Source organism: Euprymna scolopes, chromosome 45 (assembly GCF_053919585.1).
Source record: "Euprymna scolopes isolate OS-2025 chromosome 45, ASM5391958v1, whole genome shotgun sequence".
In the NCBI taxonomy this organism is placed as follows: domain Eukaryota; kingdom Metazoa; phylum Mollusca; class Cephalopoda; order Sepiida; family Sepiolidae; genus Euprymna; species Euprymna scolopes.
The window spans coordinates 55,509,944-55,537,727 of record NC_136526.1 but is presented as its reverse complement, the minus strand read 5'-3'; the positions used below and the strand labels follow the sequence as shown (position 1 = coordinate 55,537,727).

Here is a 27,784-nt window from a genome sequence, read left to right as displayed (position 1 = left end):
CCCTAAAAACTTAGAATGTTCCAGAAATGTAAGATATTTTAGCGTTCAGTTTTTATATGAATGTAATCACCTACTCTGAACTCTTTCTTTGTTTTTCTTCTTTCAAGTTTTTCAGTGTGTTCACACGTAAATGCCTAAAAAAAAAGTAGAATCTCATTTTTTTGTAGAGGATGGCTAAAGGGGGGGGGTGATTTACAAAATCACCAAACAAATTTCAATTTTTTTTTTCATGCACCAAAGATAATTCACTATTATATCTTTTTAGTAAATCTTTTCCATCTGGCGAGCAATCTTTTTAATTTCGGCAGGCATATTATATAGAATGGCGCCCAAAAGTTGTTTTTTTTTCAAGCACTTTCTAATGGTGCATCAGATTATCATCAGGAGCAATTGTTGTTTTTCTTTTCCTTTTCTTTGTGTATTTATATATTTTTTTTAAAGGTGGGTGTAGGAGGGTTGGGGCGAATTATTTTATTTTAGTTTTAGTTTCTATTTTCCTATTTTATAGTTTATTAATTTAGTTTCATGTTAGTTATTAAATACTGCTAGTATATTTGTCCCGGTCTTAAATGAGATCCGGTTTAAAAAGGGATGTAGTTATATATATATATATATATATATATATATATGTATATATATATATATATATATATATATTTAGGAGAAGGAAAAACTATGATGTAAAATCGTGTGATCTACTGTATGCTATGTCTTGTGGCAGTCATCTGCACTGACAAAGATTCGCATCAATACAAAAAGTATGATCGTTCAACACTAAACCTTCACCACTTTAGACAAATCATCATGGATTTCTGAATAACTCTGTTGTTGTGGTGAACCTCATATGTTGAAATCGACGGGAGAGTCCATTTTATACATATAATATATATGAAGACTGAAGGATCAGTCCAAAATATGTACTTGTAAAAAAAGTTTAAAAATTTTTTTTTCATAATATAATTTTGTATTCCTGCACGTAAACAACAGAAAACGAATAAAGAAAAGTTATAAGTTTTTGTACTTTTTTTTTTTTTATAAGGAAGTCACCACTTATCAAGGCCCGGAGGCTACTCGGGGATAAGGGTTATTGCATGTGCAGTAATCAATGAGACAATGTTGTAGTAATCGCTAGCAATGGAGATCTGTTTTACTTAAGAGGGCAGTTCATTAGGAACTTGTTTATGTTGGACTTGAAGACATCCAAGTTGTAGTCAGGTGGGAAACAGGTAAACGGAAGAGAGTTCCACAGGCATACAATTCTAAGAAAGAAGCTTTGTTCATGGAATCTACGTTTTGATTTAGGCACAGATAAAAAGTGGGGGAAATTACTGACAGTGATTTCAGCTAGACAGTGTTTTTCGTGAAAGATAGGCGAGGGGGGGGACCAGATATTGGAGCTCAGACGTGTTTCCTATTCTTTTTTATACATTTTCATATATATATATATATATATATATATATATATATATATATATTAGGTATATTTGTAAAAAACAAGGATAAAGAGTGCTCAATATGTTAGTAGAGTTTTATACCATCTATTGAAACAACTTGTAATGAATTAAGTTAATACACTCGAGCTCGAGGTTGAAATAATAAAAAAACATATATCCATACTAACAGGCCACTTGGCATTGCCCGATCATAAAATATGCTTAAGTATATTTTAGATCATACAGATTTCGTATTTAATATTATAGAGCAAACTTTCTATTGATTATTATATTGTACCCAATATATATATATAGTAGTGATTTAAAAAGTTGAAAAAAAAATGACTTTGGTGCCATCAGCCTGAATTGAAACCAGCCTTCGTTGTTATTCCACACTTCAGCTTTCATCAATAATGCCTGAGTTATCATCAGATGGATAAAAAAAATGGCTAAAAATTAAGCGACTTCAAGCTAAAAATGTGTATGTACACATGCTTTAAAGTTAGTCGGTTTACTATTGCCAAGGTCAACTGGTTTTTTTTTGGTCCCCCCCCCCCGACAAAAGGAGGGTGGACCTGTAAATTCACCCTTGTCTGTTCGTCTGTCCGCACTTTTCTCAATAACTACGCCTTGGAATTATGTTGAAATTTTGCACAAACATTAAACATGATATGAGTAAAAAAGTAATAGAATGGATTTTCTGAGAAAACTCCGGTTGCCCCCTGAGGGGTGCCCCCCTTGGGTTAAAATGGTTAAAATTGACACTTTTGTGCTTGTTAAAAAAAATTGATGCCTTGGATTTTTATAAAACTTTCGGAAAAGTTGTAACTGATTTCTATATAATTTTCTTTGTCTATACTTCGCAATAACTCTTGGGTGTACCCCGGGGGCTCTTCTAAAAGCACTCCATTTTTGAGACTATGTTACCATATTTGTCCCAAATTTTCTGTGTATGTCTATTTAGCAGTTTTGCATGGTGCTGAACTCAAATTTAAATATATTAAGGCCTTGGGGACTTTTGGGGCTAAGTGGGAAATGATGGACTTGGTCATTTCTTTTTTTTCATGGTGCAGAACTCAAATTTACATACAGGCCTAAAACTACACCGTGTGTTCATTTGCACTAGGATTTGACGTCCCCTGAGGACATTTGGGGCTAAAAGGGGGAGAAAATGCTGAATTTAATCATCTTTTTATGCCTCGTTCCCTGCGCACTCATGGGGGACAATGCATGCTTTACTTGTTTAATTTTGACCCCTTTAACAACTATTTTTACAGGTTAAAAACCAAATCGAAAGTGATCCCATAGTCCAAATACCATATATATCAAGTTTAAAGCCTGTAGACCAAATATTCAGAGAGGAGTTAGAGACTTTTTGCACACACACATCAACATAGAACACACACATATATATATATATATATATGATAGGATTGATATGTAGTTTGCTTGAAGCATTGTGTGGGATAGGTATGTAAAATGATAAAGACAACATAACAGAGAACAAGAAAAAAAGCTCACGCTAGTTAAAACCAAACAAACAAAAAAAATAAATAAATAAAATAAAAATAAAGACAAATAAAAATAGCAAATTTATAAACATGTTAATCACCTAATCATACCATACATACATCCCCTACTCACATTTGGCCCGAGACCTCACATAGCTACACAACTTCCGGCCCTTCATCCAGCATGCTTTGAATCGACCTGTTACGCACACCATTTGAAAAGGGAAAATTTTTCCGAAATTAATAATGGAATACGTCGCATGAAAACAAATAAGACATTTTACCATACAACTGAATAAATATATATATATATATATATATAAAAAATAATAATAAAACATATATATATATATATATATATGTACTTATTGATTTGTAAATTGCCACTTGTTCTCGTCTCCTCTTACCAACAGCGACTATAATTCATTCCTCGCATTGTGACAGCCTTCTAAATCTCTTTTACATATATATATATATATATATATATATGGGCAGTCCTCAGAACTAGTGAGTTTTCTTAGGGCTTACCACCCAAGGAGGTCAGCTAAATCTCGACATGGTCAAGCCGTTGTCATTAGTAATACAGAAGTAGGAACTCCTTTTGAAATGGCAAATGGTACTTGTTCAGCCGAAAATAATTTTAGTGTTGCCCCCTGTGGAGCTTCATTATGTAAAACATATATACTTATAACATCTAAAGAATAAAATTCAAACGTGACTAAAAAGAATTATCCAGTACTTAATTATTCGAAAGAAGATTTGTCATGTAGATTACAAAATTTAGTCTACCTGTTGTCCTGTAAAAATTGTAATCTGCAATACGTGGGCAAAACTGTAATGCCTCTAAATAATCGTATGAATTTGCATAGAACTAGTAATAATCCAGTACTTAATTATTCAAAAGAAGATTTGTCATGTAGATTACAAAATTTAGTCGACCTGTTGTCCTGTAAAAATCGTAATCTGCAATACGTGGGCAAAACTGTAATGCCTCTAAATAATCGTATGAATTTGCATAGAACTAGTAATAATCCAGTACTTAATTATTCAAAAGAAGATTTGTCATGTAGATTACAAAATTTAGTCTACCTGTTGTCCTGTAAAAATTGTAATCTGCAATACGTGGGCAAAACTGTAATGCCTCTAAATAATCGTATGAATTTGCATAGAACTAGTAATAATCCAGTACTTAATTATTCGAAAGAAGATTTGTCATGTAGATTACAAAATTTAGTCTACCTGTTGTCCTGTAAAAACTGTAATCTGCAATACGTGGGCAAAACTGTAATGCCTCTAAATAATCGTATGAATTTGCATAGAACTAGTAATAATCCAGTACTTAATTATTTGAAAGAAGATTTGTCATGTAGATTACAAAATTTAGTCTACCTGTTGTCCTGTAAAAATTGTAATCTGCAATACGTGGGCAAAACTGTAATGCCTCTAAATAATCGTATGAATTTGCATAGAACTAGTAATAATCCAGTACTTAATTATTCGAAAGAAGATTTGTCATGTAGATTACAAAATTTAGTCTACCTGTTGTCCTGTAAAAACTGTAATCTGCAATACGTGGGCAAAACTGTAATGCCTCTAAATAATCGTATGAATTTGCATAGAACTAGTAATAATCCAGTACTTAATTATTCGAAAGAAGATTTGTCATGTAGATTACAAAATTTAGTCTACCTGTTGTCCTGTAAAAACTGTAATCTGCAATACGTGGGCAAAACTGTAATGCCTCTAAATAATCGTATGAATTTGCATAGAACTAGTAATAATCCAGTACTTAATTATTCGAAAGAAGATTTGTCATGTAGATTACAAAATTTAGTCTACCTGTTGTCCTGTAAAAACTGTAATCTGCAATACGTGGGCAAAACTGTAATGCCTCTAAATAATCGTATGAATTTGCATAGAACTAGTAATAATCCAGTACTTAATTATTCGAAAGAAGATTTGTCATGTAGATTACAAAATTTAGTCTACCTGTTGTCCTGTAAAAATTGTAATCTGCAATACGTGGGCAAAACTGTAATGCCTCTAAATAATCGTATGAATTTGCATAGAACTAGTAATTATCCAGTACTTAATTATTCGAAAGAAGATTTGTCATGTAGATTACAAAATTTAGTCTACCTGTTGTCCTGTAAAAACTGTAATCTGCAATATGTGGGCAAAACTGTAATGCCTCTAAATAATCGTATGAATTTGCATAGAACTAGTAATAATCCAGTACTTAATTATTCGAAAGAAGATTTGTCATGTAGATTACAAAATTTAGTCTACCTGTTGTCCTGTAAATATTGTAATCTGCAATACGTGGGCAAAACTGTAATGCCTCTAAATAATCGTATGAATTTGCATAGAACTAGTAATAATCCAGTACTTAATTATTCGAAAGAAGATTTGTCATGTAGATTACAAAATTTAGTCTACCTGTTGTCCTGTAAAAATTGTAATCTGCAATACGTGGGCAAAACTGTAATGCCTCTAAATAATCGTATGAATTTGCATAGAACTAGTAATTATCCAGTACTTAATTATTCGAAAGAAGATTTGTCATGTAGATTACAAAATTTAGTCTACCTGTTGTCCTGTAAAAACTGTAATCTGCAATATGTGGGCAAAACTGTAATGCCTCTAAATAATCGTATGAATTTGCATAGAACTAGTAATAATCCAGTACTTAATTATTCGAAAGAAGATTTGTCATGTAGATTACAAAATTTAGTCTACCTGTTGTCCTGTAAATATTGTAATCTGCAATACGTGGGCAAAACTGTAATGCCTCTAAATAATCGTATGAATTTGCATAGAACTAGTAATAATCCAGTACTTAATTATTCGAAAGAAGATTTGTCATGTAGATTACAAAATTTAGTCGACCTGTTGTCCTGTAAAAATCGTAATCTGCAATACGTGGGCAAAACTGTAATGCCTCTAAATAATCGTATGAATTTGCATAGAACTAGTAATAATCCAGTACTTAATTATTCGAAAGAAGATTTGTCATGTAGATTACAAAATTTAGTCTACCTGTTGTCCTGTAAATATTGTAATCTGCAATACGTGGGCAAAACTGTAATGCCTCTAAATAATCGTATGAATTTGCATAGAACTAGTAATAATCCAGTACTTTATTATTCGAAAGAAGATTTGTCATGTAGATTACAAAATTTAGTCTACCTGTTGTCCTGTAAAAATTGTAATCTGCAATACGTGGGCAAAACTGTAATGCCTCTAAATAATCGTATGAATTTGCATAGAACTAGTAATAATCCAGTACTTAATTATTCGAAAGAAGATTTGTCATGTAGATTACAAAATTTAGTCTACCTGTTGTCCTGTAAAAATTGTAATCTGCAATACGTGGGCAAAACTGTAATGCCTCTAAATAATCGTATGAATTTGCATAGAACTAGTAATAATCCAGTACTTAATTATTCGAAAGAAGATTTGTCATGTAGATTACAAAATTTAGTCTACCTGTTGTCCTGTAAAAATTGTAATCTGCAATACGTGGGCAAAACTGTAATGCCTCTAAATAATCGTATGAATTTGCATAGAACTAGTAATAATCCAGTACTTAATTATTCGAAAGAAGATTTGTCATGTAGATTACAAAATTTAGTCTACCTGTTGTCCTGTAAATATTGTAATCTGCAATACGTGGGCAAAACTGTAATGCCTCTAAATAATCGTATGAATTTGCATAGAACTAGTAATAAGGGATGTGTCCATGTTATTAAACACTTTAAAGAAACCTGTAGTCAGTCATCTTTTTTCCGTGCAAATTATTGAAAAATTTCAAAGTAATGGATGTAATAATTTAGGAAATGTAGATAACGATATCCTAAATATGTGTCATGATAAGAAAGACGACATAATGCCTCTAAATAATCGTATGAATTTGCATAGAACTAGTAATAAGGGATGTATCCATGTTATTAAACACTTTAAAGAAACCTGTAGTCAGTCATCTTTTTTCCGTGCAAATTATTGAAAAATTTCAAAGTAATGGATGTAATAATTTAGGAAATGTAGATAACGATATCCTAAATATGTGTCATGATAAGAAAGACGACATAATGCCTCTAAATAATCGTATGAATTTGCATAGAACTAGTAATAAGGGATGTGTCCATGTTATTAAACACTTTAAAGAAACCTGTAGTCAGTCATCTTTTTCCGTACAAATTATTGAAAAATTTCAAAGTAATGGATGTAATAATTTAGGAAATGTAGATAACGATATCCTAAATATGCGTCATGATAAGAAAGACGACATAATTTTTTAAAAAATGCGAGCAATTTACCCATATGGTTTAAATATTAAAGTTAAAAAAATAACCTACAAGATTCTGAAAATGTAGGTCGATTATATCCAGCTTTGCCTCGCTATGGTATTAGAGATAGAACTTATGTTAATAGATACAATAGAGAATCAGCTATTTCATGCGAGGATTTCTTTAGTAAAACTAAAGATATTATAATTACCAAAATTTCTGAGTCTTTCAATTATATTAGAAAACTGTTTAATCAAACACTAAAAGAAGTTTTTGAAGGAAATAGCATCGAAAATATTATTACAACTGGATACGATATATAGGAAAGACTATTTCATTCAATGGTACGAATATATTCTGGATACAATCGATACTAAATTATATAAGTCACCTGTGGAAGATATAAAAATAAACCTAGAAATGTTTGTGTAGTTTTGTATGAAAATAAAGGTTTTTATGATATATAAATTTACCTAAAATATTAAATAATCAAAAACCATACAATTACTACCAAATGAGCTACAGACAAAAGATCAAAAACCAATAGCTACATATAAACTAGGGCCAACCTATATATATATATATATATTATTCCTTAATTGGAATTTTTTATTTTGAGATGAGCATTTTTATGTTAATTTTATTTTTATTTCGGACTATTAGTCTCATCTTTATTAGTTGTTGTTTTTTTTTTTTGTGAATCAATAAAAAGATTTAAAAAAAACAACAACTAATAAAGATGAGACTAATAGTCCGAAATAAAAATAAAATTAACATAGGGCCAACCTATATAATAAAGTTTTTTAATTATGAAAAAAAACGCTAGAACATATTAATATAAATGATAATATTATAAATATTCCTAAATGCAATTCCTCTCCTTTCTGTAACAATTAAATAAAACATGTAATTACAAGTAATCTAAAGATAGTAAAAAATTCTAAATTAAGAAAACTCTTCAGTAAAGCTCCAAATTATAAAGAACCTCAATGTCTTAATTACACTAAATGCATTTAACTAAAGCACTAGAGAGTTTTATGTCTATGGCAAATTAATATAAATTATTACAGTCTACGTTTGATGCATGGAAAAATAATATACTTGAATACGTAAATAAAAAGGTTGAACGTATAAAAAAAATTTAAATACCCTAAAAACTAATCCTCTTCTTAAAAATTCAGAAATACTGGAGGAACTTAAAATACTTCAAGATAAGTTTGTAATAGTTCTTATTGATAAAGCAACAAATAATATAGCTTTTATATGCAAAAAATATTATATACAACGTTTATTGTTTGAAGTAGGAATTATAGGCAAAGCTTCAGATGCCTATAAAGTAAGTAATATTAATTTACATAGTAGTATTCTGATTAATAGCATTATTATTTTATTTTTATTTTTTTTATTATTCAATTTTCACCCCAAACAAGGCACAGTGCCACTTTGAAGCAGGGGGCTACTATCAGGGACTTAATTAGCGGGGTCATTATGAAGGGAGATGAGTAGAAAGATGTTTGTTAACATTACACTTGAACTTCTGCATATCATTGCAGTTGGGAAAGCAGAATCCCGGAAAGGAGTTCCAAAGACCCGCAGTTCTGGGGAAGAAACTATTGGAGTAAAAGGCTTTCTTGCACCTAGGGATCTCTACTGTAAAGGGATGAGACTTAGTAGCTTGTCGGGTTTGTCGGGGGTAGTTATTATTAGTGAAAAAGTAGGATTTAAGTTAGAAGAAGAAAAAATCTTCCACGTATGTATTGGATACTCAAAATGCACAAAAATCTAGTTAGCACTAGATTTATTGTAGCTTCAAAGACGTGCATTACTAAATCTTTAAGTAAAGCTATATCTAAAGTGTTTAAATTATAAATCAAATAATTTCTACCAGAAAAGAAAATTCTATAGTAGTATAAATCTATTTTGAGTGGTAAATAATTCACAACCAGTAAAAGAAAAATTAGATAATATAAATTCCAGAAAAAAAAGCAAAATCTATAACAACTTATGTTATATACTAAAACTCCACACGTAAAAAAGGATGAAGCAATACTGTAGATTTAGCTTTTGAAGGTGGAAAAGGTAAATATATTGACTTTTCAAACTCTAAAGCTTTCTGGTGTAAAAATAAAAGCATCAAAACTAGTGTTTCCAACGGTATTTTAAAAATACTTATAAGTCATCTTATTAAAGAGTGTTATTTTCATATAGGAAATAAAATCTTACTCCAAACTATAGGTATGCCATTTTCGGAAAATATGTATTTACATAGACTGGAGTATATATATATATATATATATATATATATATATATATATATATATATATATATATATATATATGTCATCACAAATAAAAAAGATACTAAAACATAATTTTCATGGGTGTAGGAGATTTATAGATGACCTTATATGTATAAACGATAACGATGAATTTGAAAAAAAAATAAACATCTTATACATACAAAGGAGTTAGAATTGAATTGTGAACATAGAGGCTACATTTCTGGATTTAGATATAAAAATTGGGAATGGGATTTTTCTTTATAAAATATTTGATAAAAGAAACTCTTTCCCCTTTCAAATAGTTCATATGCTGCATAAAGATAGTACCTGCCCTGTTTTTATGTTTTATGTAACCATTATGTCAGAGTTTTTGAGAATAGCTCGCGTTACTTACAAATTAATAGAGTTTCTACCTTAGTAATAAGGATGATAAAACAAGGTGGGGGTAAAACTAAAATATTTAAACAGTTAAAGAAAGCATTTGTTCGATATCCTGGTGCTTTTGCATCGTATAAAATTAACCAGAATATATTAGTAAAGGAAATCCAAAACTATATTAGTAATGTATAAAATGTCTTATACAAAAAAAAATTATGTATCTATAAAAATGAAAATGTGTGTGTGTGTGTCTGTCTACATGTCCATGTACATTTCCCTACAAAATAACTCTGTCAATTTTAAGTCTACAGACTCGAAATTTGACATACGGAGTATTGAGGTTTGGGAAAATGTTTTTCATCGGGTTATGGACAGAAATTTTGCTGCTAAGGGGTCAAAGTTCAACGATTTGACCTTTGAAAACTCTACCAAACTCCTCCACCAATTTTGAGTCTGAACACTTGAAATTTTAGATGTAGGTACCTTAGACATGGATCTAATTTGATAATTTGATTTGAGCCCAAAACAATAAATATTAAGGAGTTAAAATTGGGGTCAAAGATAAAAAAAATTGGACCTCTGCAGTCTCTACCAAATTACTCAGCCAATTTTTGGTCTAAACATTTGAAATTTTACATAAAATGTATTCAGACATAGGGCAAGCTTTTTAATCGGTTTTTGGCCGAAAATTTTTCTGCCAAGGGGTCAAAGTTTAAAAGATTTTACCTTTGCGGTCTCTAGCAAAACTATTCAGCCAATTTTTGGTCTAAACATTTGAAATTTTATATAAACGGTATTCAGATATGCAGCAAGCTTTTCAACAGTTTTGGGGCGAAAATTTGGCTGCCAAGGGGTCAAAGTTGAAAAAGTTAACCTTTGCAAACTCTACCAAACTCCTCCACCAATTTTGGGTCTAAACACTTGAAATTTTAATTGTAGGTTACCTGGACATGGGTCAAACTTTTTATTATATATATATATATATATATATATATATATATATATATATATGAACATTAAGTTATGAACAGTATATAGGGTCCGAGCAAAGCCGTGCTGAACTGCTAGTATATATATATATATATATATATATATATATATATATATATATATATGAACATTAAGTTATGAACAGTATATAGGGTCCGAGCAAAGCCGTGCTGAACTGCTAGTATATATATATATATATATATATATATATATATATATAACATTTCCATGTACTCAAACGTTTTTATCCCAACTTCTGCATAATTATGCAGAATGTAGAAACTATGCATATATATATAGAGAGTAATAATGGAATGAAACTAATCATATAATAAGAAAACATAAAAAATAAATAATTAACTAATAAACATTCATTTTTCAAAGGAATATGCACATTACTAAACCTTTATGTAGTCACTGGCATATCGATGATTGAGTATATTAAGAAGTCTGTTTTTATATCAATGTCAGAGCAAGAAAATCTCAACTTTATACATACATACATATATATATATATACTAGCAAAAGTACCCGTCGTTGATTGGGTTCAAAAACAGCCTACAGAAAATGGACTCTGATTTATGAAAGCATGATAGGTTATGAAAAGGAAGGGTTGTAAAGAGATAGCTTCGAATTTGGGGGTATCAAAACCAAAGCAAAATATGATGAAAGTAAAAATAAAATAGATAAACCCCATAATTTATTATATCATACCTGTTCACACTGAAACACTTATCACAATATTCTGTGGATCTATATTAATAAACCTTGTTAAACTTTGTGACATATTTCCATTCTATGGAGGTCAGGTGCTAATTAACACCCCATAATTTTATTATACCATATTTCTTCAAACTGAAACATAATTATCAAAATATACTTATGCAGATAGATATGAAAAGTCTTTATTAAAGTTTGTGCCTATTTCCATTGAATGGAGGCCAGGCATGAACGCAGACCCCACAATTTTATTATACCATCCCTATTTAAGTTAAAACATACTTATCAAAGTATTCTTATGTACATCTATATCAAAAACACTTGTAAACGTTTTTTTTTTAATTTTTTATTTCCATACTTTGTGGACCAGGCGTGAACGCAGACCCCACAATTTTAATGAACCACTGTTCTGCCAGATCAAACATACCCATTCCTGTGTCTTGATACATCTTCTATCATTATATGTAATCAGTTTTTTTAAATAGTCAACCATATAGGAGCCTATTCGTGACCACACACACACACACACAGAGACATTCAGCTTTATATTTATATATATATATATATATATATATATATATATATATATAGAGAGAGAGAGAGAGAGAGAGAATTTCCGACATTTTGAGCACTAGTCATTTGGCTTGTATGTAAGATTATGACAGCTTAATCACTCAGTCACTGTAAACCGTTCTTGTATAACGTTTATGTCTTCATAAATTAATTTCATTTGAACATCATTGTGGTGGACGGTGGTCCTGTGATTTGTTCCTTGCTAATAGAGACAGAGTTGACTTCATTGTAGGCTTTGAATCCCACAACCAGCGGTAATCATGACTTTCTGCACTGATGATCAAGTGAAACACTAGTGTCTGTAGGTATTTAAAATAATATATATATGTATATATATATATATATATATATATATATATATATATATATATACACTTCAGAATAATGAAATATATCTATAGTGATTTTCTGTCCCTCAAGATATTACCTACTACCTTGGAAGGATTACAGGACATGTTGGATCTCTTTACCTCTTTACTGCCAGGATTTTCCATTTCAAGATTTATCATTCATTTTGGATTTAAAGTACAATATCGTTTTCTGCCTCAATATAACATTCCTTTATTCTATGTATCTAAAATGTTTTTAAAAACTTTAATTTTTTATGTTTATTGCTTTTAGCAAATAAGGTGCAAACCAATAAAAATATTTGCTCATATTTTTCCTCTGAGGAAATGAATTAGCATCGAAAACTCATAGGTTAAGGAAATAAATTTATTAAATTGTATTTTCAAACAATAAAAAAATTCTGTATTTGAAGATTAATCTTTTCAAATCATAAAATTTAAGTACCTAAATGTTTATATATCTTCTATAATATAAAGCTGAATGTCTGTGTATATGTGAGCATCAAAAACTACGTAACATAGAAAAATGAACCACATTTTGTTGTTTTTGAAAACTTTCTTGTTATTTCAAATGTCTGCTAAAAAATTCTTCCGCGATGTGACAAGTCACCTTACTACGCGCGTCCATGCGCGAACGCATCATCTAAGAATAGCATAAACGATGGTGATGAGTTGGCACAAAATAGTGCGAGGGTTCAGGGGTTAATACCGTGCAAACGGTAAATTTGCGACGGGTTTGAATAACAGATTCGTTGTCACCGACTCCGAAAACCTTTAAAAAAACAAATTTTATTAGTTGGTGTTCTGATGTAGTTAAAGTAAACATTTACCTGAATATTTTATAATTATTAATTGCGCAGAATTTTATTTCAAATGTTATCTTTTATCAAATCTGCTTACGGAAAAACGGTCGCTAAGCGCGTCATGCGCTCTGCTGACTAAAGCATTCTCTTAAAAATAGAAAACCGTTTCTGCTTTCGTCTTACTAGACCAGTCATTTTTTTATTCTGAGTTCGTCAATTTAAAAAAATTTTCAAGTTTTTCAAATTTGATTTCCAAACAATACTATTTTGTTGTTTTTAACGCTTTCAGTACACGTGCACTAAAAGCGTTAAAAAACAAAATGTACAAAGTACATGCGTTTAACTACTTATTTTGGCGCTTATGTCAACGGATCATCAAATCTAAGGGAGATAACCAGCATAAACATAGCAAAAATAAGCATATTTTGCAAGATATAATTTGCAAGATATAATAACCATCAATGTGGCAATCTTCAACAAGGAGATTTTGAAATATTTAAACCGTCAATGTAAAAAAAAAAAAAAAAAAAAAAAAAACGAAAAATAAAAATTAAAAAAATAAGAAACTTGTTTTTCTTTATTTTAGGCAATCGGTCATTTCTGTCTATGATTGAAGTAGCAAATAACAACGTTGAAAGATTCTGCACAAGATAAAGTGTTCGTTTTTTTTTGGGGGGGGGGTCTTAAATAAGGAAATCATTTTTCTTTGGCTAATTGGACAACAACTTCTTGATTAATTAACAAGTTTATTTAATTTTTGTTGTTGATTAATTAACATCGTTTCATTGTAACAGGTTGTTTACTTTTGTTTTGTGTAATACGTTAAATAATAAACTTATTTTGTTACTTAACATGGTTATATTTTTAAGTTTGTTGATCAACTTCGCTAACTTATTTCCTTTTCGTAAACTGCTTCAGCAATTTCCGGAACTCGGCTACAGTAATCGTGTAATCTTTTTTTTATTTTTTTTTTTTCATTTTAACATTTTTTCATTGTTCTTCTGATTATTTCAGCGTCCCAAATTATATCTTGCAAAATATGCTTATTTTTGCTATGTTTATGCTGGTTATCTCCCTTAGATTTGATGATCCGTTGACATAAGCGCCCTTATTTGTACATAAGGTAGAATTGGGTTTTTTAGTGGTCAAAAAAAAAAAAAAAATACATAAAAAATAAAAGGTACTTGTGCAGTTGTGTGCTTATGCTACCATGCTGAAATAATGTTATTATTTAGAAACCTATTCTTAACATGGGGAAGGAAGGGTGTTTTTTGTTAACTATTCTGTACTTTTACCTAACAATTAAATAAAAAAAAAATATTGTGAAACCTGAATTTATTTTTAATTCATTGTCAAGTCTATTTTTTCGAATCTGTAAAATAAAACCCGTTTTTTTTAACTGAGGATATCTAAATAATAATAATAATAATAATAATAATAATAATAATTAGGCGGTTCCATAAAGAATTTCATTGTGATGCATTTTGTAAATTTTTACCTTGTTTCCACCTTAACATTTTTCTTTAAAATGACTACCTTTATAGGTTTTCGAGTATACTGAAAACGAATATCGCATTTAAATTTTCCGCAAATAAGTAGCTTTCCGGATATTAAGCAATGTTATTTCTTATGTTATTGCTGGTGGCCATCTTGGTATGCGCGTTTGTGCATAGTTTCTCGGGGTGGTGTCTGCGCGCTTGCGCGTATCAAGGTGGCCACCAGCAATAACATAAGAAATGACATTGCTTAATATCCTTATTTATTTGCAGAAATTTAAATGCGATATTCGTTTTCAGCATACCTTAAAACCTATAGAAGTAATCATTTTAAATGTTAAGGTGGAAACAAGGTAAAAAATTACCGTTTTATTTCTTTGTTTACATAATTGAATTTTCAATAAAACAACAGAATAGAAATGACAAAAATTGCCATCAACTGATGAATATATAGTTGTTGCTTATCAGGATTCCTGGTATCCTGGTACTGTGACAGTTACATCGAGGATTCATGTAGAGTACTATTTAGGGTTGCATCTCAAAAAATAGGGGTATATTTGTGCCAGATAGAGAGGATTAACAAAATTAAAAATTGCACTGGTCCCAAAATGCATAAATTCTGGTCAACTATGGGAATTTCCATCTTTTACAGAAATCCAAAATCTATATGAAAAATTTTCTTTGATTTATTTCTGAGATTCATTCATATCTACTCAATTTTATTTTCTTTGAAGGGAGTAGTAAATACCGGCCATGAATGCTCTTTAGGCATTCAATGGCTACACCCAGATTAAGCTTTCCTTTGGTGAGGAGGCATGAAAATACCTGCTCTCAATAAAGCTATATTTAAATACTACTATAATACTTAGTTTTGTTCATAAATAGACACCCACTGTATGATACCATGCACCAGTTTTAAAAAAATTGAATTTTGTACATCTGAATTTATTAATTCATGGCTTATGGTAAAGAGATACATTAGATTTGACTGCATAATCAGAAAGAGCACACAATTTTACATAAGACTGCCAAGTTTCATGAGAATAGCTTGAAAAATAAATAAATGGTGGCGAAATTATCGAATTTCTTGAAATTAAGAGGTCCATAATTTAGCCCACTTTTTCTAAAGAAAAATGTCCACGGAAAAGCCTAAATTTTGGCACTTAAAAGTCTCATAACTTTTGAACTACTCATGGTATTTGCATAATTCAAACGGTTTTAAGCATCTTTTACATAGCTCTTTTCATGCGAGTTGATAAAATAACAATTATCTAAAAAGAAAAAAAATCAACTTGTAATGCTACAGAAACATTCCCGAGTTTGACAAGATAGGTCAGAGTTTTAGTTTAGATAAAACATTCACATGACGCGTAGATGTACACATCTTCAAACTGTCCTTTTTGTTTATAAATTTTATTTAATTTGTTTTATTTTATGTGGTTTCTTGCATCTTTTTCCAATAAATTTTGTTGCCATTTTTGTTAATGAATTTAATTTACATACTCTAGTTATCCTTTTACAATACATTATGATTTGAAAATAATTTGTTTTGTTTTTCAGGTCTACTAACTGGAAATACATAATTCTGTGGACTTTAATGCAGTAACATTTACATGATGACTAGAGCTGGGACAACAGCATATTCTTATCATTGTTTTCACTCTCGAGTATATATCCGAAAAACTAAGACACAATCAATCAACCGAGAACCACATCACTCTACATAAAAACATATAAGATATCGATTGATGTATATCTGAGAATCAAAACAAGGAAAAGAATATGCTGTTGTCCTAGCTCTAGTAATGACCAATGATAAATTTGTTACTTATGCAGTCTTCTGTTTCATAAATTTTATTTATAAAACCCATGTCTGTCTGTCTGTCTCCATATTTTAAAACTCTATCTCTTCCGAAACTATAAGTCTCAGAGGAGCACTGGGGGCCTAAAATGATTGAATTTTTTATAGATCGTTCTTTTATGGGTCTTTAGCCAGTTAAAATATTTTTAGGACGTCAAAAAGAGGGTCAAAATTGAAAAAATGTTATATATGTTATATATTTCAAGCCTTTATCTTAGTTTATTTTTAATTAGTTCATATGCATGCCACGTTGGTACAGTGGTAACGTCACCAGCTTTGAATGCTACAGTTTTGCTTTTGGCTTTGATTCTAGCTGATGGCACCCAAATTTGTTTTGTTTTTGTTTTGCTTTTGAAATCACGACTCTATCATAATATATATGAAATCTGGACAAATTAAAATATCATATTTAAGCGTATTTTATGACCAGGCAAGTCGACCCCCCCTCCAACTAGTCATATTATATTTTATATTTAGTTTACATGTTTTAATCAATTTATAAAAGTACTGATACAACCTGAACATGATTTATTTTTATTTTTCTGATTTCCCAACTGAAAACGCATAATTTTGTAAACTTTAATGGAGTATCATTTGACAAATAATAAATTGATTAATGTAGTTTTACATTTCCTAAATTATTATTTTATATTCAGTTAATATACTGGCATCAATTCATTAAACTATTAATACAATTTGAAAATAATTTGAATAAAAAAATATGCATCAGGTGCGCTTGAAAGCTAAATTACAACACAAAATTACAAAAAAAAATAAATATTTTACTTGTTTAAAATTCATAATTTAAATATATTTCAAAGTCAAATTTAATCCTCAGTATTTTGTTTCTTTTTTTCTTTATCTTTCTTGCCATGTTGTAAAGTTGGAGAAAGAAAAGTCAGTAGTAAAGATCCCTGCACTGTCCGTTAATATTTGTATTTTGAAATCTTGGCAACGGTGTATTGGTTATGCAAGATTAACGTCAGGTGTATTGGTTATGCAAGATTAACGTCAGGTGTATTGGTTATGCAAGATTAACGTCAGGTGTATTGGTTATGCAAGATTAACGTCAGGTGTATTGGTTATGCAAGATTAACGGCAGGTGTATTGGTTATGCAAGATTAACGGCAGGTGTATTGGTTATGCAAGATTATCGTCAGGTGTATTGGTTATGCAAGATTAACGGCAGATGTATTGGTTATGCAAGATTAACGTCAGGTGTATTGGTTATGCAAGATTAACGTCAGGTGTATTGGTTATGCAAGATTAACGGCAGGTGTATTGGTTATGCAAGATTAACGGCAGGTGTATTGGTTATGCAAGATTAACGGCAGGTGTATTGGTTATGCAAGATTAACGGCAGGTGTATTGGTTATGCAAGATTAACGTCAGGTGTATTGGTTATGCAAGATTAACGTCAGGTGTATTGGTTAAGCAAGATTAACGTCAGGTGTATTGGTTATGCAAGATTAATGGCAGGTGTATTGGTTATGCAAGATTAACGTCAGGTGTATTGGTTATGCAAGATTAACGTCAGGTGTATTGGTTATGCAAGATTAACGTCAGGTGTATTGGTTATGCAAGATTAACATCAGGTGTGTGAGTTTTATTATAGAAACATTGGTTTAATTTGAATAAAATAAAATACTCATCAAATGTGCTTGCAAGCAAAATTACAACACAATTTTACGAAAACAAACAAATATTTGACTTGTTTGAAATTTCTAATTTAAATATATTTCGAAGTCAAACTCCATCCTCAGTATTTTTTTTCTTTTTTCTTTATCTTTCTTGCCATGTTGTAAAGAAAAGTCAGTAGTAAAGATCCACACATTGTCTCTTAGTGGTTGTATTTTGAAATGCTAGGAATCATGCTTTGGATTCATGAGATTCGGAACTCCCCTAACAATAATTTATTTTATTTTCAGATAGTAGTTCTAAAAGTGACTGAACTAATGCTGAGACAGATTTAACTAAGGAAATCGACTAATGTCTGAACTAAAATAAAAAAACATCAATTGATATTTAAAACCAAATTAAACAATATCTATAAAAATATTAAGCCATTTTTCCTGTGGAAATCTATGCTAGACTTAACAGAACATCTGTTATTTCATGGTGAATCAGATAGCAATTTTAAAAGTGACAATACTAATGCTTAGATAGGGTATAATAATAATAATAATAATAAAGGAATCAACTGATATATGAGAACAAGCTGAACTAAAATAAGGAAAGCACTTAATGTTTAAGCAATATAAAACGATTTTTCTGTGAAAATCTATGCAATACTTGACAGAACCTGTATCGTTTCATGGTGAACGTGATAGCAGTTTTAAAAGTGATAACATTAATTCTATCTCCGTATTATAGTATTTGTATCATTTGTATGACGAGCAGTAATAAATTTATTGCTTATATAATCTTGTATTCCATAAATCATATTATATTGCTTTGCTTAGATTAATTCATTAAAATACAATTTGAAGGTAATTTCTTTTATTTTTCAGATCAGCAGGAGACATAAAATTTTGAATGTTAATGGAGCAGCATTTTAATGATGACCAGCAATAATATTGAAAAAATGCAGAAAAATGCAGAAACAAAGTATTGGTGTGAAACATGTGGCTACGGATGTTCTGATAATTCACATTTAAAAATACATCTAATGGACCGCGAAGAGAATAAAGAATACGCTCGCGAAATTTCCGGTACTTATTTTGCAAAGACGACAGAATCAGACAATCGTAAAGTCACTGTAAAAAAGAAACGCTATGCATGTGAAGTGTGCAGCATGCCTTTTGCATGGAATGCGCATCTCAAGCAACATATGCGCATACATACAGGCGAGAAGCCATTCAAATGCGACATCTGCGATGCTTCGTTTTCAAAGATATCGGGGTTGAAACGACATACAAGTACACACACTGGAGAAAAACCATATTCTTGCGAAATCTGTGGAACTTCATTCGCACAGTCGTATCACTTGAAGAAACATTACATCTCGCACTCTGGCGAGCGACCGTTTATATGTGAACTGTGTGGCTATGCTTTCTCGCAGAAGCCACATTTAAAAGTTCACATGCGTAGGCATAGCGGGCTTAAGCCTTACTCTTGCCAGATTTGCAACACGTCTTTCAAAAGCGCATTAGGCTTAAAGTTTCACGTGAATAGCCATTCCGGAAAGCAGCCATACCCGTGCGAGGTTTGCACAGCTTCGTTTCCAACTCCGTCAGGTTTGAGGAATCATGTCCGCGTACACACTGGAGAGAAACCTTTTTCTTGTGAAGTTTGTGGGTCGGCTTTTTCACAATTTGCACATTTGAAGAACCACATGATCCGACATACCGGGGAGAAGCCGTTTAAATGCGATCTATGTGATGCCGCGTTCGCATGGAGCTTATGTCTGAAACGGCATATGCTAAAACACAATGAAGAGAAACCATTAACGTCAGACTTGACAGAACATTTGTCGTCACAGGGTGAACCAGATAGTAGTTCTAAAAGTGACTGCACTAATGTTGAGACAGATATAAATAAGGAAATCAACTAATGTCTGAACTAAAATAAAGAATATATCTATATAAAAAGCCAAGTACGTCCAAGGATGGAATACTGTTGCCATATCTGGGCAGGAGCTGCCAAAAACAGCCTATCATGCCTTGACAGAGTACAAAATAGACTTCGTGGTTTAGTGGGGGATGCCCTTTTCTCTACCCTGCAACCCCTCTCCTACAGAAGAGACGTTGCAAGCCTATCCTTGTTTTATCGTTATTTTCATGGCAGGTGCTCGTCTGAACTCCAATCCCTGGTCCCCCCTCGCCAATCTTTCACGAAAAACACCCGTCTAGCTGAATCCACTGTTAAAAATTTCCCCCACTCTATATCTGTGCCTAAATCAAAACGCGGATTTCATGAACAAAGCTTCTTTCTTAGAACTGCACGCCTGTGGAACTCTGTTCCGTCTGCCTGCTTCCCTCCGGACTACAACTTGGATGTCTTCAAGTCTAATGTTAACAAATTCCTAATGAACCGCCCCCTTAAGTAAACACTTCATCAAATCTCCTCACTAACGTAATGTACTTGCAATAACCCTTATCCCTGAGTGGCTTCCGGGCCTTGATAAGTGGTGATCATTGTGTAAAAAAAAAAAAAAAAAGAAATCAATTGATATTTAAAACCAAATTGAACAATGTATACGGTAATGTAAAGCAATTTTCCTGTGGAAATCTATGCTAAACTTAACAGAACATCTGTCATTTCATGGTAAACCAGATAGCAGTTTTAAAAGTGACAATACCAATGCTTAGATAGGATATGAATAAAGGAATCAACTTATATCTGAGAACAAGCTGAACTAAAATAAGGAAAGCACTTAATGTTTAAGTAATATAAAACGATTTTTCTGTGAAAATTTGTACAAGACTTGACAGAACCTGTGTCATTTCATAGAGAGTGTGATAGCAGTTTTAAAAGTGATAACACCAATGCTGTCTCCACATTATATAAATATATTAGATAAAAATAAAGGAATCTACTGATATCAGAGAACAAGCTGAACTAAAATAACAACAGAGAAGCCATTATCTTCTCAAACTATTTGTGCATGATTTCCCCCGCACTCTAATATCTAATATAAAAGAATAACAGCATAGTTACATTCCAAGATCCAAATATTTATTTTTCATGCAAAACAGTCCCTCCAGCATGTTAAAATTTCAGTATATTTTTTACAGATCCGTTTCATTATGCAGAAACAAAGTTATTATTACGTCAATACCGTCTCTTTTTCGTGCATATACTCCTCAGAAATGTAGAAATTCTCTTCTTAGATACAAAAAATGCCTGACAATATAATGCTGCAAGAAGAAAAAAAGTACATAGAAGACTCGACATCATGTGTTTTTTAAGGCAGACATCTTTGTTCATATTCATAATATATAATATATCTCTAATAATATTCCTAGCAATGATGGTCGGAGGAAACTTGAAGTTGATTTATTTATTTATATCCAATTCGGCATTGTGCATTGTTTCATATTAATGCTTACGTTGTCATATTCTAAACCTGACAGCAGCTCTAAAAGTGACAAACAAGTGCTGAAATAGATATGAATAAGAAAAGCAATGGATCTGAGGAGTAACTGAACTAAAAGAAAAGAGGAAAAACTATATTAATGCAAGACTGACATATGTACACTCGTAAACAAATAAGATGGCTGACTTATGCTTTCGTTTATAAATCTGAATTACAAACGTAGAAGTCAATTATTTTTAAACTTTGACCCCCTTAACATTTATTGTCTTGGGCTCAAATCAAATTAAAAAGTTTGACCCATGTCCAAGTAAGCTACATCTAAAATTTCAATTATTTACGCCCAAAATTGGCAGAGGAGTTTGGTAGAGTTTTCAAAGGTCAAATCGTTGAACTTTGAACTATTGACAGCCAAATTTCTGTTCGAAAACTAATTAAAAAGATTTTCCCAAATCTCAATACCCCTTATGTCAAATCTCGATTCTGTAGACTGAAAATTGACAGAGTAGTTTGGTAGGGAAATGTACGCAGACACAATTTCAATTTTAAAGATATATAGATTTGTGGACTTTTATTTACAACTTTGAATTACAAACTATAAAAATTGCAAATTATTATTGAATTAATTTGGAATTCTTTTTGAGATGAGTACGTTGTATAATTTATTTTATTTTAATTGTTTGTGGACTATTATCCTCTTTTAGTTGTTGTTTCCACGACATTTTGGTCAATTATTCCTCTGGTCTTCGTCAGGTGATTCAGGCTGTAATTGCTGTGCATGCAGTTTGGAAATTCGACATTTCTATCCCATCGTGGTTAACCACCTGATGAAGGCCAGAAGAATAGTTGCCCGAAACGTCGAGAAAGCAACAACTAGAGGATAAGGATAATAGTCCACAAATAATTAAATAAAATAAATTATACAAATTTCATCAGAAATTAACTTGAAGAAAAGGAGGAACATTATCTTCTCAAATTATTTGTGTAGCGCCGTACTACTTAATAAACAAATAACACGACTAAATTAGGCTTCTATTAAGAAAGGAGAATTACAAATTAGGATTATTAACTTGAGGAAATGGAAATGCATTATATTCTCAAATTGTGTAGCGATTTACTTGTGTGGCGCAAACAAATAAGATGGCTAAATTATGCTTCCATCTATAAAGCGCAATCACAAACTATAAAAATGACACCAGGAATTAATACAAACTTGAACAAATGAAAATACATCCACTCCTCCGAGTATTTTTCTGGCCTCATAATGATCGAGGGCGGAAAGTTAAATTATCCTTATAAACAAAACATTAATTGGCTGAGCAAACAGAGTTTTGAATGCGTAGTAGACACCATCCTCAAATGTCTTCAGTCTTTCTATTCAAGGTTGCATCAGGACAACCTGGCATAAGAAAACGTTAATTTATAATCTGATCACGGGATAAAGTAATAAAATATTATCAAATGTATAATAAATAGAAAAAAAGTTTTGCTCTTTTTAAGATCAAAGTGTAGTATCTGTTCCGGCAGATACTGCAAGCAAAGACCATATGTGGGGGCGACCCCACATATAAGACCTTGGTCAATGTAGGGGCAACTCTTCATACCAATTGTCACTATCCAGCTCCCCTACTCCCCGGGGAGTTGGTCCCCATTTCCCCTTCACTCCTCACATTAAAAATCGGCCTTGTGCCTAATTTGCTCGGTGGGGGAGCAAATAAATACCATCTGTTCCGGCAGATACTGCAAGCAAAGACCATATGTGGGGGTAACCCCACATATCTGAACTTAGTCAATGTAGGGATCACCCTACAGACCACAGTTACTATCCAGCTCCCATTTCCCACCTCTCGGGAGCTGGATCCCCCTTTCCCTCCCCCCTCCCTCTCTCTCCACATTAAAAAACGGCCTTGTGCCTAATTTGCTCAGTGGGGAAGCAAATAAACCAATATTGGTCTTGACCTTCAGGCCAGGATCAAAGTGTAGTATTTGTTCCGGCAGATACTGCAAGCAAAGACCATATGTGGGGGCAACCCCACATATAAGACCTTGGTCAATGTAGGGGCAACCCTTCATACCAATTGTCACTATCCAGCTCCCCTACTCCCCCAGGGAGTTGGTCCCCATTTCCCCTTCACTCCTCACATTAAAAATCGGCCTTGTGCCTAATTTGCTCAGTGGGGGAGCAAATAAATACCTCAAAGTGTAGTATCTGTTCTGATGCTTCCCTTAAGTAATTGGTCCTTAGTCAATGTAGGGGAAACCTATCATACTGACACAATTACTATTTAAATTAATTAGGCCTTGGTCAGTGTGGGGGGGGGAAACATTTCATACCGAGACAATTACTATTTATTTGGACACTTGACAGAGTGCCCCCCCAAAAGGGGGGGGGGGCTGGTTTTCCTCCACATTAACAAACGACCTTGTGTCTCATTTACTTCCGTGGGGGAAGCAAATCAATACCATGTGTTCTTCAGATGCTACACTTCAATTTTTTGGTCTCGGTTAATGGAGGAGAAATCCTTCGTGACTGATACATTTTTTTTTTCATTTTTGTTACTAACCAGAGTGCCCCTTTTGGGGGAGCTGGTTTCCCCCTCCTCCTCCCCCCACATTAAAAACTGACGTCATGTCTGACTCTACCCTCGTGAGAAGGCAAGTTAACAAAAAATAAAAGAATATAATAGTCCAAGTCAGAATAAAATCCTTTGGATCATACAAAGAATTGTATTCTTATAGGCTAATCGCGTTTGTTTTCGCATTCTGATTGGCTGATCAACTTGCAGTGCTCAGCATATTCTGCCAGTTTGCCTAAATTTCCAGTTCAACCCTACAAGACATTTTGGCCCTGTCGGTGGGGCATTAGAATACGCCGACCGCCCCCCCCCTGCAGAGGGTAAAATTCCCTCAATGGGGGTCCTGGATATGACCTTAAACTATATCCAGTGGTGAGGCCCCAGCTTGTGGGCTTTGGGGAGTGTGGAGCCACCCTTTAATTACCATTGCTCCCAGGTCCACTCTGATCCGGAGTGGTAGTACCTGTTAGGGTCCCAACTATTGGTTAAATAGAAACCGACGTGAAAACAACAAATATATTTTATTAAAAAAATTTTTCTTCAAAATCTTTGGATTCGGCATTAAATAACCCGAAAAGGGTTGATATGCCGTAAAACAAAAACAACCAACCAACCAACCAACCAACTGGACATTTGTGAAAATCTGGTTTGCAATAGTACCAGAAAAAGTATTAACTTTGACTTAAATTTGTGAGACATTATATTTCAAAAGTTTAAGGCATTTAAATTGTATATTTTTGTTAAGATGTGATGTAATTGTGATTTTTTTGTTTTTCACAAAAACTATTTTATTTAATGTGAAATATTTAAAATTAAATTAACTTAAAAGCAGGAAATGAACTGAATTGAAATTTCTATCTGGCCTTAAAGTCTATTTTTTCCATCGGTCACGAAAAAAAAAAATGTTTCGTTTTTATTTCTGCGAACAGTAATTGCTTATATAAAACCAACCTTCTGTAGCGAGGGCACGACTAAAGTATAAAATTTAACAATGTAAAGAATTTTGGCAGTCTCTTGCAGTTACGCCCAGCAAAGTCGAAAGTAGTTTCGACAACTCTAGAAGGGTCACAAGTATTTTACACTGTCAAATCACGATATTATGAATTATTAAACTTTAAAACTTAAAATAAATAAACTATGTAAATAATATTTAAAGACTTTTTAATATTTTTAAAATATTTTATTTATTTTAAGGGTGAAGCTGAGATAAGTAGATCCCGCAGATGAGCCTTGTTCTGACATTCGGAAAATTTAGGTTAAAAACCGGTGAATCTACCGAAAAGTGACCCTTTTGAATGAAGATGGATATGAACAATAATTTTTAAATTTAATTTCTTAATTTTATTTAAAAACAAAATGTAAATATATATAAACAAAATATTTTAGAAAATAATTTCTTAAGTTTAAACAAAAGTTGATTGTAAAGAATTTTTTTTGTAAATAATTATTGTATTTCAATATTGCAAATGTTTTCATAGCTGGTTCTTTAGGATAATAGGGCCGTCTCACCCCCCCCACCCAACCACCTTCTAAATAAAGATAACAAACGGAAAAAGCTTAAGTGTTTTTAATATTTTAAAGCGCTTTTTTTTTTTTAAGTTTGAAACACAAGTAATGGCTAGTTAACTTAGGACAACAAGTGCGCATGATGGCGGAAATTCTTCAGGGTTTAAATGTATTGTAATGCTTTTATTGGGGTCGAAAAACGTTTTTCAGCCGCCACATTACCTCCTATTTACTTGCCTCCCTACGAGGGCAGAGTTAGACAGAAGGTCGGTTTTTAATGTAGAGAAGCATTTATTACTAAAAAAAAACGAAATGGTGAAATGAGACATGCCCGATGCCGGACCTTCCTCTTGTAAATTATTTTTTTCTCGTAGAAACGTTTTTGCTTCTTCATAACTTTTCCAAAATTGGCTCGTATTTTCCACATCCATCATTCAAAGGATAATGGTAGGAGCACAGCACCGGTCTCACATTTCACGTGACCTCGCTGTTCAGATTTTTCAGAACGAGCTCGTCTGCTGGACCTACTTCAGCTGCACCATTTTAAGTTTTACACTTTCTTTTATTACGCACGGCAAAGTTACACAGTTAAAAAAATATAGGTACTGGTCGCGATTAGAGTTCCCTGCCGAACACCCTAAAAAAAAAAAAACACTGACTTCTCCCTTAGTTGCCATAGTAACTAAACGATCATGAATTTTTATCGACTTTGTTTTACTTTTTATGAATATTGAAATAAAAGACATTACTACACATTTATTAATAATATCTCACTTTTAATCACTTTTATCGACTTTTTTTACTGTTTATGTGTCACTTTTATCGACTTTTTCTTTTCTTTTTTAAATAGCATTTTCTTTTTAAATGACGACGTTTTTACTGTTTATGAATATCAAAAGAAAAATAATTACTAAACATTTATTAATAAAAAAATGGGTGCAAGTGCACTTATCCGCGCTATATTTTAAATCGTATTTCTAAGCTTAATTAAAGGTTAATGTTTGTTTATTCAATTGTAAGGTTAAAGTAGAGAATAGGTACAAAACACCCTCCCCATGTTAAGAATGGCTTTTTAAATAATAACGTTATTTCAGCAGCGATCAATAAGTGCACTAGTACAATATAAAAAAAAAGTGAGACATAAACAGTAAAACGTAGTCATTTAAAAAGAAAATGCTATTAAAAAAAAAATAAAAAGTCGATAAAAGTGATTAAAAGTGAGATATTATTAATAAATGGGTAGTAATGTCTTTTATTTCAATGTTCATAAACAGTAAAACAAAGTCGATAAAAATTCATGATCGTTTAGTTACTATGGCAACTAAGGGAGAAGTCAGTGTTTTTTTAGGGTGTTCGGCAGGGAACTCTAATCGCGACCAATACCAAAATATATTTTAATATTTTTAATATTTCTTTTAATTTTAATTTGAGGGTCACATCAATATTTTCCACTGTCAAATCACAATATTTTTTGAATTTTAAAATATTTAAAAAAAATATTTTAAAATATTTTAAAATATTTAAAAAAAATGTTTTTAAAATATTTAAAAAAAATGTTTTTAAAATATTTAAAAAAAATGTTTTTGAAATATTTAAAAAAAATGTTTTTAAAATATTTAAAAAAAATATTTTTAAAATATTTAAAAAAATATTTTAAAATATTTAAAAAAATATTTTAAAATATTTAAAAAAAAATATTTTACTTTAAATTTTATGCTTTCATTTATGATGCACGGCAAAGTTTCACGGTTTTTTTAAAACATATTTTTATCTAATTTGATTTATAAATCTGAAATCTGAAATCTGAAATTTTTGACTGTTAACAATCGCAGAAATTAGGGGAAAGAGTTGGAAATTCATATTTTGTCACGTGGTTCCCTGCTTCATTATTTCAGATTTTATTTTGTTTTATTGGACCAAGTAAAGATTAGATACCCCGGTAGCAGAAGACAAAGATAGGTGCACATTTCAAGTGACACCAGTT

General features: G+C 31.6%; 1 protein-coding gene across 1 annotated transcript in view; it reads left to right on the top strand.

Annotated features, from left to right (window-relative positions):
• The window catches only part of LOC145269684 (uncharacterized), a 30,902-nt gene extending 5,175 nt beyond the window's left edge, over positions 1–25,727 (top strand). The window contains exon 2 of the mRNA XM_080125401.1: positions 19,194–25,727. Within this exon, the coding sequence (XP_079981527.1) occupies positions 19,241–20,236 (996 nt within the window). The 5' untranslated portion in view covers positions 19,194–19,240 and the 3' untranslated portion in view covers positions 20,237–25,727. The remainder of the gene's footprint in view (positions 1–19,193) is intronic.
• Positions 25,728–27,784: the final 2,057 nt, after the last annotated feature.